Source organism: Rhinatrema bivittatum, chromosome 1, assembly GCF_901001135.1.
Source record: "Rhinatrema bivittatum chromosome 1, aRhiBiv1.1, whole genome shotgun sequence".
Classification (NCBI taxonomy): domain Eukaryota; kingdom Metazoa; phylum Chordata; class Amphibia; order Gymnophiona; family Rhinatrematidae; genus Rhinatrema; species Rhinatrema bivittatum.
Genome location: NC_042615.1, coordinates 226,800,775 through 226,818,402, shown reverse-complemented (window position 1 = coordinate 226,818,402; position 17,628 = coordinate 226,800,775). Strand labels below are relative to the sequence as shown.

The window sequence follows — 17,628 nt, the reverse complement described above, 5'->3', positions numbered from 1 at the left end:
TTTTCCAGGGCCTCTTTTATCCTGTCTTCTTTCCTTCCTCCTTCATACACACAAATGCAAACTTTCTCACGTGTTCTCTCACACAAACACGGTTTCTCTCAGACAGGATCCCACTCTTCTATGCTCTCTCTCACATACACACAGGTTCCCACTCCTACATACACACACACACACACACACACACACACACAAGCTCTCACTCTGACATGCTCACTTTCACACAGGCTCTCATTCCCACAAACACACACACAGGCTCTCATTCTCACATGCTCTTACACACATGCTCCCATTCGCACAAACATAATACACAGGCTTTAACTCTCACATGCAGCAATTGCTCCCACTTCCATACATACGTACACACACAAGCTCTCACCCTTATATGCAGGTACCACTCTCACACAAACACACAGGCTCCCATTCTCACATGCATTCCCTCACATGCAGGCTCCCATTCCCATATCACAAGTTCTCACTCTTACATGCTCTCTCTCTCTCTCATACCCACTCAGGTAGGCTCTCCTTCACATCCCCCCAAGCAGGCTCCCATTCACACACACACACACCCCCAGCCCCCCAGGCAGGCTCCTATTCACACACACACACACACACACACACTCTCCCAGGCAGGCTACCATTCATATTCATACCTACACACCCTTTCACAGGCAGGCTACCATCCACATACAAACTCGTACCCAGGCAAGCTACTATTCACATTCACATACACTCCCACCCCTACCCCGGCAGGCTCCCATTCACACACCCACACCCACAATTCCAGGAAGGCTCCCATTCATACATCCCCCACCCCCCGGCAGGCTCCCATTCACACCCCTCCCACCTCCAGGCAGGCTACCATTCACACACGCACACACACAAACACAAAACACAGAGCCAGGAGCAAAAGGGGGAGCCTGTTCTGCTGCTGGTCCTCGTGTGTCTGCCCGCAGTATTCAAAACTTGCACAGTTATCACTCCTTTATGCTGAACTCGCAATGCACGGGATCAGCACAGAGAACTTACTGGCCGCAGGGGTTTTGAATGTTCAGGGCTGGCACAAGTGGAGGAACAGAAGAATGGTCACCTTCCCATGAGGTTGACCGCTAGCATCGCAGGCCTCTTTCTCTTCTCGGCGGCGTTGCGGGCCTCTTCTCAGCAGCATCACGAGCCTCTTCCTCTTTTCGGCGGCGTCTTGGAACTCTTCCTCTTCTTGTCCGGTGTGTCCACTGCAGCCCTGTGACAGGGGCTCTCTTCTTGGGCCACTGGGCAACACTGATTGGGTGGGCCATGGCCCACCCGAGGCTACGCCACTGCTTCAGTTGCCGCTGGCCTCCTCTGTTCTTCTTCAGCTGCTGCCAGCCTGAGCTCCGGTGGTGGCTTCAGCCTCTCGCTGTTCTTCCTAGCCACCATTGGCCTGAGCTGAAGCAGCCACGGTAGAGGCAGGCAGGGTGAGGCGGACACCACAGCAGCGTTTTGAGAGATGCATTTTTTGCCACCTCAAAATTCTGCCGCCTGAAGCAGCCACCTCACCCTGCCTGTACCAGCTCTGTTCCCCATGGGTTGAGTCTTTGGGTTCCAGGCGCCGGCAGGGCTTAGGTGAGTGTCTCTCAAGGTGCGGTCAGAGAGAGCCCAGGTATGGATAGTGGTCAGGGCAGGCAGTGAGCAGAGAATATCCAGGTGTGGTCCAAGGGTCGAGGCAAGCAGCAAACAGATAGTGTCTGGGTCCAGGCCAAGGGTTGAAGCAGGCAGTGAAAATATGGTTTCCGGGTCCAGGCCAAAGGTCAGGGCAGGCAGCAAATCAGAGAGAATTCAGAATCCAAAGCAGGAGTCTGACCTGGAAATCAGGCCAAGACAGACAAGATGGACCAAGACGAGACACCAAGAGACAAGACAGGCAGGACTGACAAGAGAAGGCAATGAGAACCAGGGCAAGGATGAAGGAAGGGAAAGGTATGGAGAGCAGAATAAAGGCACAACTAGTCAAGACAGAACAGCGGGAACACAGGCAGGGGCTGGAACAAACAATGAGGCATAGGAACAGTGAAAAGAGGCTCAGAAGAAACAACACATTGCAAGACAGAAGAATTTGTTGCTGACATCATCACAGGGCGCCTCCAGATTATCAAGGCCATGGGGCCTTGATAATCAATACAGTTGTGCATGTGCACACCTCAGGGGCTGTGGTGAGGATGGCATCATGGGAGCCATTGCTGGCATCTTGCAGTTTCGGGGTGAGTACGGCCAGTTGTGGGGCCATCCCATAACTGGCTAAATGTTACACTTGTGATCTATATTGGCCACAGTTGGAGACAGGATGCTAGCCTCGATGGACCTTGGCCTGACCCATCATGGCAAGGCATATTTAATCTTATGTTCCTAGGACTAATTAGTTAATTAGGTATATTTACTGCTCACTAAATTTTAGAAAATGGTTGAACAAGCAATATGGAAATGAACAACCAGGTTAAGCTTTGGCAACTTTTGTTGAAACATTTCTGCATGGAGATAATCTGCTTAAGCAGGTACAACCAGCCAGTGGTGCATTCAAGGAATCCAGCTGGGCATATTTTACAGTTAACATTAGAGATGTGAATCGTGTGATCGATCGTCTTAACGATCGATTTTGGCTGGGGGGGGGGAGGGAATCTGATCGTCGAGGTTTTGTTTTTTTAAAAATCGTTTAAATCGTAAATCGGGGGAGGGCGGGAAAACCGGCACACTAAAACAACCCTAAAACCCACCCGACCCTTTAAAATAAATCCCCCACCCTCCCGAACCCCCCCAAAATGTTTTAAAATACGTGGGGTCCAGTGGGAGGGTCCCAGTGTGATCTTCCACTCTCGGGCCACGGCTGCGTTAATAGAAATGGCGCCGGCGCTACCTTTGCCCTGTCATATGACAGGGCAAAGGTAGCGCTGGCGCCATTTTGGTTCCTGTCCCCCGACGTCACGAGCGCAGGAGATTGCTCCCGGACACCCGCTGGACCCCCAGGGACTTTTGGCCAGCTTGGGGGGGCCTCCTGACCCCCACAAGGGGCAAGGGGCAAGTCTTGAAAACAACCCTTCGCTTAGAATCTTGTCATAAAAGATTCAAACAGAACCTCAAGACCTGGCTCTTCAAACAGGCCTTCACCTAACCCCCCTCATAATTTCTTTGTTTTCCTCTTTGCTCCTTTGAATCTCTTTCGAAATATCCAGTATACCCCAGCTAGTTCACCCCTCCTCTCCCCTTCCCCCCTTTACTCCCAGCCACCTTTTGTGCCAGGTGTTCTCCTGCGCACTTTGCCTCCCTCTCCCCACAATGTTACCCACTTTTAACACTCCTGTCACAATCTTACTCTCTATAAAACTTAAACTGTTAAAACCTAATTTATTCATGACTGCCTTATACCAACGCTTAATTTGTAACTAGTTTCTCTGTATTGCCTGTTTTACTTGCACATGTTTATCACGGTTCCCTTATTAATGTTCTCCTTGTAACTCGTTCCATGTAAAGCTTGTTGCTATGTTCAGTTATCTGTGAACCGGGATGATGTTCCCAATGTATCCCGGTATATAAAAACACTTAAATAAATAAATAAATAAAAAGGTAGGGGGGATTTAGATAGGGCTGGGGGGTGATTTAGATAGGGGAAGGGAGGGGAAGGTGGGGGGTAGCGGAAGGAAAGTTCCCTCTGAGACCACTCCGGAGCAGCCTCGGAGGGAATGGGGAAAGCCATCGGGGCTCCTCTAGGGCTTGGCGCACGCAAGGTGCACAAGTGTGCACCCCCTTCCACGTGCCGACCCCGGATTTTATAACATGCGCGCACAAGTTAGAAAATCTGCCCCAATGCCTTCAGGTATTATTGCCACTGTTGGTACCTTTCTCCTGGTACTTTGGGGTTTCATGCTACTGCTTGTGCTGTTTTGACCCTTTATTGGACCCTTGGGATATTTCCTGTCACAATTGCTGTTCATTCTCCTTCTCATGATGCCTTGGGATATTCATGTCACTGTTGGTGCTGTTGCACCTCTTTTGGTGCCTTGGGGTTTTCATTCCACTATTAGGAAAGGATGCATTGCTTTCTCCCATTGACTTTAATGGAATCAAATGAACAAATGACACAAACAATTTTTTTTTTTAATTTGAAATAAATGAAATTAATTATGGAGGCAAATGAAACAAATAAGCAATCAAACCAAAAATATTTTTATTCACACATCCCTTTTGAGCAGCTGTGAATCCGAAAGTCCTTCATGCTAGCAGGAGACACAGTCACGTGACCCATGCACATGGCTGTGCTGCACTTGCATGTCAACAGAGAATGGGAATTCTGATGCTTTACTGCCTGGACTTACTCTTACTCCGAGCCAGAAAACTATTTAGATAGAGTCCTCAAGGAGGCAAATAAAATCTACATAACTAGGTGAGTGAATAACTTTTTGAGAATATAGCTGAAGGCAGAGTGGGACCTGATAATAGACAATATAAGTTGACTCCACTTCCTGCACATCCTATGTATCTGGTTTTAGTCCCATTTGAATAACTTTTTGCCTCTTCCAAAACACCTTTCGTAGTATCCGAAATATTCCCTTTTAGAACAAGAGATATTCAGGAAAACCTGATATTCGGCCCCTATTAAAATGGAAACCCAAACCTACAAGGGTTAATCGATCTCATTGTTCTCTATTGGTCAAAAGTATATCACTGTAATAATTTAGCAGTTATACAAATAAATATGAAGTTGCATAACTTCTTAGAATTTTAATCTGTACCTTTTTCATACATGACATCAATCCATCCACAAATGTTGATTTTATCTTATGAACCTAAATTATACAAATATGTTAGAAAAGGGAAACAAATCAGTACTGAAAATAAAATCAAACATTTCCTTCATATCCATCTTTTGGATGGAAAAAGAGAGGCAAAGGCATGACAGAAGTTGGAAGTTAGAAATGTATCTATTGCAATCTTGTATGAATGCATGATAAGGGGCAGGTTGATCCTCACTGGCCTTCAAGAATTGCGTGGCCCTATGGAATACAATACTGGTAAGTGACTGAATGCTCTAAATTTGTTGTAAAAGGTCAGAGATGGCAGGTTATTAAGACTATTAACTTAATAACATTTTATATGCTCATATTTCTGTTAATACAGTAATGCTGTATAGCCAGTATTATCTTTGTCCTTATCAAACTACAAGTATTTACACTAAACAGATATTTCGATGAGGAAATAAATGAAAACTAAGAAAACAGTAGCCCTTCCAAAGCTAATAAATTAGTATTCAATAGACAAGTGAAGATTTATTTGTTAGCATGCCTTATGTCAGCAGGCAAATGTGACAGTGATTTTCTTTTGATAAAAAATTCAAGTGTAGAAAAAACAATTCACTTACTGGTAATTGCCAAAAAAAAAAAAAAATACAAACTAGTGGCCTTACTAATTTGAGAATTCTTCTAAGTGCATATTAACATTTTTCTGAAACTATTAATTTAAAACATACCTCAGGTGCATCTTTATACAAAACAGACTCACCTTTCTATATTCTAAAATTATCTTGGGTAATGGATGAAAATCTTGCAACTGATGTAACTGTAAAGTACAAGAAGAAAAATTAACTTACTAGTAAAGGACATTTGATTAGCTGTATTTGATGGTCTCCAACAGAAGCATCTGAATAGTGTTACTTACAGAAAAGTAGAAAACTTTTTAAAAAATGATGAAAATTATTTGGATTTTTACAATCTCCAAGCCTCATGCAAACTTTTAACCCATACAAATGATCCTTCTAGTTTCCTTCTAACTAATTTTCTTATTTTGTTATAGTCTCCCTTTTAAAATGTAAACACTTCAGTAGTAGTTTTAGTTATTATTCTCTAAAGATTATGTAAAGTTTTATTGCCATCATTACCCATTCCTCCAGGTCCTGCATTCCAATGAGAATTAGAACTAAAGAATATTACCCTTTTTGTAAGTTCTAGGACCAGCTATTTCATGAAGCACTCATTTATGACATCTAACAACTTAACTTCCCTAGCATGCCCTGATGAGACATTCACCCATTTGATATTGGGGTAATTGAAATTTCCCATTATTACTGTGCTTCCAATTTAATAGCTTGTCTAATTTCTTTAGCATTTCACCATCTGTATTACTATCCTGGACAGGTGGATGACAGTATACCCCACTGTTATACTCTTCCTTGTCATACATGAATTTCTAGCCTTAGAGATTCCAGTGAATCATTGTATCCTGCAAATCTTTTGTTCTTTTTGACTCTATGGCACCTTTAACATGTTCTCCTAATTTCAAGTAGGCATGTGCCTAGCTGTGTAAATCCAGATTCTGCCGTGTAAGTTGGTGAATTTTTAAAGGGGCATGCATCCACACTATTGCCAGTTTCACCAATTCATCCATCAGTTTACCCAGCAAATAGCTAGGTCCTCCAAAGTCTCCTGATTTGGTAGTCTGCATCTCCCCCAGTTACCCCAAGCTCTTTCAGCCCATCAGAAATGGCCTTTTCTTTTCCTTTTTTAACTTACACCTCCTCCATAGCAAAAGTAAACTTATGCAGTGGGAGATCTAGGCACGCATATCTCTTTGCCATGCCCCAAAATGCCATGCCTCAACCAGACTACGCCCAGGCCCTGCCCCTTTTAAAAAAATTTTGAGATGTGTTTGCAGCAGGAGATTTGCGCTCATTTAGGTGGCTTTTAAAATTTGGTAGGTGTGCATGAGCCCAACTTGTGCACTTATCTCCTGATTTTGGCATACACTGGGCTTTTCTTTTAAATTCCTGCACTTGAGGTGGTGGATGGAGATCATTTACATACAATCATTAGACTCTAATTCAAAAAGGAAAAACTCAAAGACAGATGTTCCCCACATCAACTAACTACTAATATAAGCAAACAATTCCTCTTAACTTGCTAAAGAGGAATGAGGGACCAATTGCATTTTCATTAACCACTAACTATAGATTTACCAGTCTGAAAGGATTCTGATTGCTGGGAATGCATGAAAACAAACTACAACACTTGAAAAATGATCAAACACTTAAAAAGATATTTCATTTTATGGAAAATGTGTTCATTGAAATTAGCAACAAATACACAAAGTGTTAGGTAGTTATAGAAGTGTTGCGTTCGTGTCAGCTTTCACCCTCGCTCCACCCTCTCTACCTGTGTGGCGACTCCCTCCGGGCATGATGGATGGCTTGCTGCTGCGACATCTCCATGCCGCTTCTCCCCGGCGTCCCCGGGCCGGCTCGACACTGCGGATCCACCATGTTCCTGATGACGTAGGGCGCGCGCGTGTGCTCTGAAGTATGTACCAGCAAGGATGCAAACCTCAGGGGCGTCCCCCTGTATTGACGTCATCCGCTTCCAACATAAAAGGTCTTTACTTTTGCTAACAGATTGAGTTAGCAAGGACTCGCTTCGGCTGTCCAAGCTACTCTGCAACCGAAGGATTGATTGTGGGGATTTATTGGACTGCTTCTCTCTACGCTACCTTGCCTCCTTGGACTTACCAGGGATACCCACTCCTCGGGGGCCCCGCTTTCTTTTCTCTATTTCAGATTACAGATAGGAACCGGTAATCGCTCCTCGAGGGCCCATGTTCCTAAACCCTCTGAAGATTCTCTATTGCCTGGAAGCAATCGCAGATACGGACATTGTGAATTACTATTTCAGATTACAGATAGGAACCGGTACTCGCTCCTTGAGGGCCCATGTTTCTGAACACTCTGAAGATTCTCCTCGGCCCAGAAGCTACCGCAGGTACAGACATTGTGAGTTACTATTTTCAGATGGCAAATAGGAACCAGCACTCGCTCCTCGAAGGCCCATGTTCCTGAACACTCTGAAGATTCTCTTCTACCTGGAAGCTATTACAAATATAGACATTTGTGAGTTACTATTTCAGATTACAGATAGGAACTGGTACTCGCTCCTCGAGGGCCCATGTTCCTAAACACTCTGAAGATTCTCTACTGTCTAGAAACTATTACAGATACAGACTATTGTGAGTTACCATTGCTCTCTCAGAGCTTTCCCTGGAACCAGGTACTCGCTCCTTGAGGGCCTAACCCTTTCCAGCTACTGAGCTTCTCAAGACCTTATGTGAGTTATCATCTAAGTACTGGCTATATATATATAACAGCATACCCTGTCTATTCACTATCTACAGTCTCTTTACAGCTCAGCAACCCTGGGATCGCAGTTCCAGCCTCTGAGGGACTTCAGCCCTGCCGGGCATATCAGCTCACTACTGCCACCTCTGGTGGTTCTACTACCTGTCTAATAAAAGAACAATCTGTGTCTGTCTCCATACTCAAGCCTAGCTGGTGGTTCCTCTCAGGATATCCTCCTGGGGGCGCTGCCATCGGCCCAAGGATTCACCAATTTACATTGTTGTCCAGCTGAGCACCCTCTCTAGTACTCCGCTGGTACAGATTGCCAACTCAGCAGTCTATATCATAATAGATTGCCAACTCCTTAGCAGATCTGTAACAGATTGCTGGCTCCTCCTTCCATAGGAGCCAGTCCACAACAGATTGCTAATTCCTCCTTCCATAGGAGCAGAATTCTGACGGATTGCTAACTCCTTCCCCCTGGGGGAGTAGATTCTTTCAGATTGCTACTTTCATCTGCTAGCTCCTCCCATCAGCATAGCAGACCCCAACAGATTGCTAACTCCTCCCTCTCCTGGAGGAGATTCCTAACAAGAAGTGTTGCTGTTGCATACCACACACATGGCAAATACAATGACCAAATGTGATTAATAACACCCCATTTCTGTCCCATTCTACCTCCACATCCACCCTCACAACCACACCCCTCTCATCCCCTAATCCAAGTACAACTGTAAGTAAGTTTTAGGGGTGCAGGAACCTGTCTGCTACAGAACACTTCCGATTCCCCTCCCACCTCAACTCACGATCCTAAGTTCAGGAAAAGACAATGTTTTCTCCACAGAATTAGACTTCTATTTATTAGATTTGGCAATATTAGCATTTAGAAGATAACAACAAACATGTCTCTAACATCCTTACTACTGAGCACCAGTTTACCCTAAAGAAAATTCTGTACCATAGGTGGTTTAAAACATGCCATATATCTTAGCCTACCTAATATGTTAATACTTAGGGCTACCTTACTTACCCCTGTCCCAACTTCAGGTGATTTCCATATTTACCTCTGAAGCAGGCTCTGGCTGGAGGTCTGGAGAATGTGGGCAGGGGAGGAGACTTACTTCCTGGTTTGATGCTGGCAGAGCTGCCAGGTGGTCTGGGAAAGAGGCTTGCTTCCGGGTCTGATACTGGCAGAATAGCCGGGTTTTTTTGGCTTCTCACTGCCTCAGACTCTACACCACTATCTGATCCCAGGCAGAGTGTTTCCTCTCTCTGGTCTCCTGGCCACACCTAGTTTTCTCCCTCCTCGATAGCAGGGGGTGCTGGGGCTGCTTTGGATCCACTCCCTTTCTCCTTATTTGCCTCCATCTTATACTTTCCAGCTGATAAATATGCATAAACTTGTGCTTCTTCTCCACGGGATCGGCGGTGAACTGGGCCCGCGCAGCCGGCGCTAAAGCCCGTCGGGGTAAGGCCTCTTTGTTCCGCCTTCCCCAATTGGGCTCCCACGCTGGCCACCAGCCTACTTCGACCCCGGCCTGACTTACCTTAAAACCCTGAACGCACGCCTCGATCCAGCCTGCCGCCTCCTCGATCCGGCCTCCTCCGCCCGCCGGGCTGCAAGCCCCCACCCCCACCAGACTCACCGCACCGAGGTCCGCCCCACCAGGCGCAGGGGTGACGTCATCGATCCGGGATCTGCAGGATTTAAAAGGCCCTGCACTCCCCGGCGTCTTCCTCTTCTCCACGGGATCGGCGGTGAACTGGGCCCGCGCAGCCGGCGCTAAAGCCCGTCGGGGTAAGGCCTCTTTGTTCCGCCTTCCCCAATCGGGCTCCCACGCTGGCCACCAGCCTACTTCGACCCCGGCCTGACTTACCTTAAAGCCCTGAACGCACGCCTCGATCTGGCCTGCCTCTTCCTCGATCCGGCCTCCTCCACCCGCCGGGCTGCGAGCCCCCACCCCCACCAGATCCGCCACACCGAGGTCCGCCCCGCCGGGCGCAGGGGCGACGTCATCGATCCGGGACCTGCAGGATTTAAAAGGCCCTGCACTCCCCGGCGTCGCGCACCAAAGGGGCCCGCCCCTTTGTGCGCCCCTTCGTGTCGCACCTTAGTGCCGCGCCTAAACCCACCCTCCACCGCCACCGGCATCCCCCATATTCAGTGCCCCGAAGCAGCTCTGCCCTTTCTGCTTCATATCTGCGGCCTCTCTTCCCCTTTCCTCCTCGCTTCCCACTGTCACATACAGCCTGGGGGTGAACGAGACAGAGCGGGAGAGAGACACACAGCCTGAAAGAGAATTGGAGAGGGAGACCGGGAGAAACCAAGGAACACGCTCCTGCAAAGTTTGTTCCTTCTCAGCCACAAACTGATCTACATGCATCGGGACCTTCTTCCTCACTATCTCCTCCTCCGCTACCACTCCTTCCACTACCACTCAACACGGACACTCGCCACTCAGTGAGCAACTCAAAGTGCCTTATACTCTGTGCCTCATCCATGTTGAATATTTTGTACCCTATTGTCACTAACTGTAACCTGCTGATTTCCAGATTGCTGAAACTTGCTGACCTACTCTGTGCCTCATTCATGTTTAATATTCTGTACCCTATTGTCACAAACTGTAACCTGCTGATTTCCAGATTGCTGAAACTTGCTGACCTGCTCTATTACCTGGTCACCTACTCTATTACCTAGTCACCCCTCTTTTCCCCCTGCACCTCCCTTTCCCGCCTGACTATTAAGGTTCCAACTATTCCTATCATCCCTACCTGACTACTAAAGCACCAACATGGCCGCTTACCCAATCCCTCACATCCATCACCCTCGATCCAGACTACCTCCCCCTCCCCTCCTTCCCCGCCACCCATCCCCCCGCCGTAAATCCCTCATCCCCATACTTACCTCACCCTTGACTCAGTTCCTCGGTCTCACCACCCTCTCCATTATACTCATGAATGCGCAATCCATATCTAAAAAGACACTAATCCTCAACGACATACTTGCGGACTGCACTCCAGACATTTGTGCGGTCACCGAAACATGGCTCAAAGAATCAGATACCGTCCTCATAAACCAACTCCCATCCTCCCTCTATGACATCTTCCCCATCCACCGACCTAAAAAAAGAGGAGGAGGTCTACTCCTAGCTGCCAAGAAACATCTTAACCTTAAACCCATCAGCATAGCAGCCCCACCCAAACTTGAAATAGGTCTCTTTAAGGCAGCTTCCCTGCAAATCTGTCTAGTTTATGCCCCCCCTACTGTCCTTGAGGCCAACCCCTCCCCTCTAATTGAATTTGTTATAGAATGGATAAAAACAGATACCCCCGTCCATCATCCTTGGAGATTTTAATCTTCACGTGGACACACTCCCCCTCACTGCATCATGCGAAACTTTCATTCAGTCGCTCCTTGCCATAGGCTTCCGACAAATTATAACATCTCCAACCCATAAAGCTGGACACACGTTGGACCTAATGTTTATTAACTCCAGTTTCCAGACCACCAACTCATCCTCCTGCACCCCGGTGCCCTGGTCCGACCACTACCTCATTGAAAGCCGTCTCGCAATGAAGAAACCCCTCCCAATTAACCATCCTGCTCACACCACCATCATATCCAGAAAAACTTGCTCCAGCGACGAATTAATTGACGCACTAGCCTCATCCCTTCCAAGACTTATCTGCTCAGACCCAGACACAGCCCTTACATCCTGGCAAAGCCTCACGGAAGACATTGCCAACAAACTATGCCCAATCTCCGAACGTATCATAAACACCGCAGTGAAACCCTCTAAGCCATTGTACACCCAAGAGCTAAAAACCCTAAAATGCAATCTTAGACAAAAAGAGAGAAATTGGCGCAAGGACCCAACCCCACAACACTCCTCCAGCTTCAAAACAGCCTTACACACATATAGACTGTCTACCCTCAAACACAAGCGAGACTACTATGGTAAAAAAATCCACGACTATAAATTCAACCCCAAAGTTCTTTTCTCCTATGTCGCTAGCCTTACCACCCCTATCCCTCCTACCATTCCAGTTGCTGAGGCTGCGGCAAAAAGTGAAGAACTGGCCAGCTATACACTCTTCAGACACTTGTCGTGACACTTGTCGTGACAAGATCACAAACTGGGGTGTGTGATCTTGCAGCCACTGGAGGCCAAGTACTATAGGGTGAATGGCCTTATCAAGAACCAAAAATGAGATGGTCTCCATATGAAGAGCACCAGTACTTAAGCAAATTGGTTGGGTAGTCTGGTATACCTCTCCAGGTAATGGTTCGCCATATATAGAAGAGAGGAGCAGCGGAGTGAGCATCGGAATGGTAGGAATTTATAGATGTTCCACCAGCCCTTTAAGTATAAAATTACCACTGGCTCCGGAATCGACAATTGCAAGAGTCTGGAATTCAAGGGACCTGGAGATGATCGAGACTGGGAGTGTCAGTGGAGGAGATGGTGTCCTCCGGATCCTAGGTCTGCATGTTTCCTGGACAAATGGGGCAGGATTGAACCGCATGGCCTGGCTGACCGCAGTACATACAGAGGCCCATTCTCTTATGGTAGCGCCGCTCCTTGGCGGTTAAATGGCTGCGGCCTAATTGCATGGGTTCATCTTCTTCAGGAATTGGTGTAGACTGGGTCTGTGCTGCAGGTGTGGCTCGTGGACGCATAGTCACAGAGAGGTGTTTCTTAGGGTTTTTAATCTCTTGGGATCGTTCCCGTAGGCGACGATCAGTTCTCCCAGCAAGATCTATAAGTGAGTCCAGGGTGTCAAGTAATTCACGTGCTGCCAATTCATCCTTAATATGAGAGTTAAGGCCCTCAAGGAAAATCACACGTAGACACTCTAGATCCCAATGAAGCTCTGAACATAGAGTCTTGAATTTGATTACGTAGTCCGGAAGTGGCTTGGTTCCTTGTTGGAGATGCAACAGAGTGGATCCAGCGACCGTCTTGCATGCAGGGTCATCAAATACTGACTTAAAGAGAGCAAGAAAACCTGGCAAGTCGCTAAGGATCGGATCATTGCATTCCTAGAGAGGTGAAGCCCAAGCCAGGGCTTTCCCATCTAAAAGAGAAAGGATATACATGGTCTTGGATACTGCAGTAGGGAAGTAGGTTGATTGTAAAGAAAAATGCATACAGCACTGATTGAGGAAGCCTCTATATACCAGGCAATCTCCTGAGAAGTGAGTAGGGGCTGGCAGTGGTACTGCAGTTCATCTAGAAATCACTGATGATGAGGCATGTTTATCAGATGTTCTCGGTGTATTCAGTTGTGAATTCAACTGATTGAATGTACTAGTCAAGGTTTCTAAAGTCCTCTGTTGTTCAGCAATAGGTTGGGCCAGGCTAGGGATGGCCTGAAGGGCTGAGACCTGAGTCAGGTCCAGGAGTTAGCAATCTGTTATGTTCTGGTATATTTGTAGACCCTGAATCGGGGTGGAGGGAGGAGCCCTGTGGGGACTCACCTCGATAGGCATGGCCTTAGCTGAGACTGACACAACAGTAATAGACTTTATTATACTGGAAATAGAGAGGATCCCTCCTAGTGGGATAGATAGACACAGTCCAGAGATATGGATGGCTCATAGATGATATCCCCGGTAGTGTTCCATGGAGCGAGGTATGCCGGGGAATCCCTCCTTTGCTGGATTCTCCTGAAGGATCCGGTAGTGGCCTGCAGCGCGGGGTACACCGAGGATCACAGGAGAGGTGTTGAGAGTAGAGCAGGAGGTCAACGAGGCTGTAGAGCAGATGGTACTCACTCTGAAGTGTGTAAGGAAGGTTGCTGAGGCGATCACGGTAGTGGCACGAGGCACGGGGTACACCGGAGGTTCTGTCAGCAGAAGGTAGCGAAGTCACAAAGCTGTTTCCCACACTAGCCCTCGTTGATTGCTATTGAATTCAGTTCCCTGTTATGCCTTGCTGTTAAAGCAGCGAGCAATGTTTGAGTTGCATCAAAGTAACAGTCTTGTTGTTAACTGCCACATCAACAAGTTACCCCTATACTTGTTTCCCCAGACCATAAAAGTCGAGGCCCTTGATTGCTGAACAAATCCAATTCCCCTTATCCCCCTGCCATTGAAGCAGAGAGCAATGATGGAGTTACATCAACAGTATCAAGGCTTATTGGTTAAAGAGACTAATTGCCGCACCATCAAGTTACTATATGCACTTTTTTCTTTATTTCCATCCTTTAGCCTTTAGGGTACCACAATATTTATCCCATGATCTTTTGAATTCTTTCACTGTTTTGGTTTTCACCACCTCCTCTGGAAGGGCATTCTAGGCATCCACCACCCTCTCCATGAAAAAATATTTTCTGACGTTGGTTCTGAGTCATCCTCCTTGGAGTTTCATTTTGTGACCCCTAGTTCTACTGATTTCTTTCCACCAGAAAAGGTTTGACGTTTACACATCATACTATTACTATTACTGAGGGGGTATCAGAATTTGAATATATTTTTTGAATGGTGAGTTGAAAGGGGTAATTTCCTAACTCTGCCTTGTATAAATTCCAGAAGAGGTCAGAACTTTCTGAGATTGACAATAAAATGCATGAGAGTTTATCTTTATCGAAAAACTGCTTGCTGCATATGCATATCAGTCCCAGATTTCTCACTGATGCAGTAAGCAAAGATTATAATTTTTGTGAAAAAATATTTAATAATGATATTTTAAAAGCAGTTATTGAAATTAAAGAATGTTATCTTTCTCTTGCATCATTTTCAACAATAAAATATATAGGATTTCTTTTTTTTAGTAAAGCTGTTAAATATAATGTGCAATGTGTCATGCACATGAGCATCATCTGTCAGGTGTGTCATGACGGAAAAAAGATTGAGAAGCACTTATCTAGAGGACCTGACCTTGCGCTTTCTCATTCAATATGATGCTGACCATTATTATACTTTACTTCTATCATGTGATGCTCCTGGGGAAAGCAAATGTTGCTTACCTGTAACAGGTGTTCTCACAGGACAGCAGGATGTTAGTCCTCACTAGAGATGTGCATTCGTTTTTTCCGAATTGGAAAATTTCAACAAAATTGTCCAATTCAGCATGTTTCAGGGAGCCCGAAAAAGATCCCGTTTTTTTGCAAAAATTTGTTTTTCCGATTAGTGCGCACTAATGGGAGTCAGTGCGCACTAACTCCCCATTAGTGTGCTTTAACTCCCATTAGTGCGCACTAACAAAAAGTAACTAAAAGTAACAAAATCTAACGGTTTTTGTTAGTGCGCACTAACGGGGAGTTAGCGCGCACCAACTAAAAATCGATTTTTCATGAAAAAAAAGACCCGAACTGAAAAAAACCCGACATTTTCCATGGTGGCCGAAAAACGAAGAACGACACGAACACAAAAAACGATGCACATCTCTAGTCCTCACATATGGGTGACATCACAGGATGGAGCCCAATCACGGAACACTTTTGTCAAAGTTTCCAGAACTTTGACTGGCCCCTACTGGGCATGCCCAGCATGGCACTAACTCTGCAGCCAGGAGGGGTCCCCCTTCAGTCTTGTTACAAAGCTACAGGCAGTGCCGAAAAATATAATAAGAAAATGAACCCAACACCGCGGGGTGGCGGGCGGGGTTTCGTGAGAACTAACATCCTGCTGTCCTGTGAGAACACCTGTTACAGGTAAGCAACATTTGCTTTCTCACAGGACAAGCAGGTTAGTAGTCCTCACATATGGGTGAGTACCGAGCTGAGGATGTCCGGACATGCACCAAATGTACCCAGGGACGTGCCAGAGGCACAAAGCTGAGGTGGAATTTGGGAGAGGGCATCCTGAACCCCTCCAGGCAGGCGGAAGGGTGTTGGTACATCATGTCGTAAATAGGTTACACAATACAGACTGGCTGAAGATGGAATCGCCAGTTTGTTTGCCGATTTGGGAATGATTTTTAGAAGCTCTACTCCGAAGGATTTAGAAAACTTGACCCCTGAAGCAGGACCTTGGTGGTCCAAAACGTGATCACGTCGGGATTTCATCTTTGATCCCGGTTTGAAGCTAAGTACTGCAATTTCTGCGTATGATTTTTTCATCTAGACAAAAGCTTTTTGTGGCTTTGTTTTGAACTCATAGGTTTATCTTCCCGTGGCAATATAATTTTTGAAAGACTTCAATATTATTAATAAAGTAATGTGACCTCTCCTATGCCGGGTCTGATTGTTATACAGATCCCGTTGGTAGTGGTCCTACATAATTTGTTCTTATAGTAACTGCATTTCTATACATGGCGTGTTGAAATTTGAAAAATTGACCCGAAACCTTGTTATATTGTTTTGTACGTGTACTCCCGGTTTCTGGATAGCTGGGCTTATTGTTTGTTCATAGAGGCAAGACAGGCTGGCAGAGGAGAGGTAGACTGGTCCCTGTGGTGTTGATAGGAACAAGACAGGCTGGCAGAGTGGAGGTTGTCTGGTTGCTGTAGTGTTGATAGGGGCAAGACAGGCAGGCAGAGTGGAGGAAGCCTGGTCGCTGTGCTGTTGATAGGGGCAAGACAGGCAGGCAGAGTGGAGGAAGCCTGGTCGCTGTGCTGTTGATAGGGGCAAGACAGGCTGGCAGAGCGGAGGTAGTCAGATCGCTGTGGTGTTGATAGGTGCAAGACAGGCTGGCAGAGCGGAGGTAGTCTGATCCCTGTGGTTTTGATAGGGGCAAGACAGGCTGGCAGAATGGAGTTAGTCAGGTCACTGTTCTGTTGATAGGGGCAAGACAGTCTGGTGGGGTGGGGGGAAAGAAGACAGGGCCTCCTGCTTCTGGCGTGACTGTCAACCGGGGCATACTGTCCACCCAACCCATCTTGAAACACGGCCCAAAAAGTCTAACACATGTGCTAGAACCTGAAAGATGATGAACTATGCCTGGGTGTAGCCGCAGCAGGTGCAGATCTTGGTGGTAGTAGGAAATTTTCAAACAAGAGCCCCGGGGAGAGTTCCCTTTTCTTTGTGCCCCGAGAGTGGGGCCCGAGCCTTGGAAAGTGTTGTGAAGTAAAGGAGGTTTCCATGTGAACAGCGGTTCAACATGGGTCAGCAGGTACTAAGAGATATGCGAGATCCAGGGAGAGTTCCCTTTCCTTTGTGCAGGAAAGGGCTCTCTGGAATTGGTTCACCCCGAGAGTGGGGCCTGAGCCTTGGAAAGGGTGGCGAAGTGGAGAAGGTTTCCATTTGAACAGCGGTTCAACATGGGTCAGTGGGTACTAAGAGATAGGCGAGCCCTGGGGAGAGTCCCCTTTCCTTTGTGCAGGAAAGGGCTCCCTGGAATGGGTTCGCCCCAAAAGTGTGGTGGTTCTGTTGGCGTCTAGTGAGCTCTCGCTGGTCTTTGAAAATCTGGGGGATGTAGCAGATATATAAATGAGAACTTTGAAGGCCGAAGTGGAGAAGGTTTCCATGTGAAAGCGGTTCAACATGGGTCAGCAGGTACTAAGAGATAGGCGAGACCCAGGGCGAGTTCCCTTTCCTTTGGGCCCCAAAAGTGGGGCCCA

General features: G+C 46.7%; 1 protein-coding gene across 1 annotated transcript in view; it reads right to left on the bottom strand.

Moving 5' to 3' along the window:
* POLN (DNA polymerase nu) overlaps nucleotides 1-17,628 on the bottom strand; it is a 419,903-nt gene that overhangs the window by 201,634 nt on the left and 200,641 nt on the right. The window contains exons 12-13 of the mRNA XM_029592374.1: nucleotides 5,524-5,580; nucleotides 4,758-4,811 (exon numbers count right to left, since the gene is read on the bottom strand). Coding sequence (XP_029448234.1) covers nucleotides 4,758-4,811; nucleotides 5,524-5,580 — 111 coding nt within the window. The remainder of the gene's footprint in view (nucleotides 1-4,757; nucleotides 4,812-5,523; nucleotides 5,581-17,628) is intronic.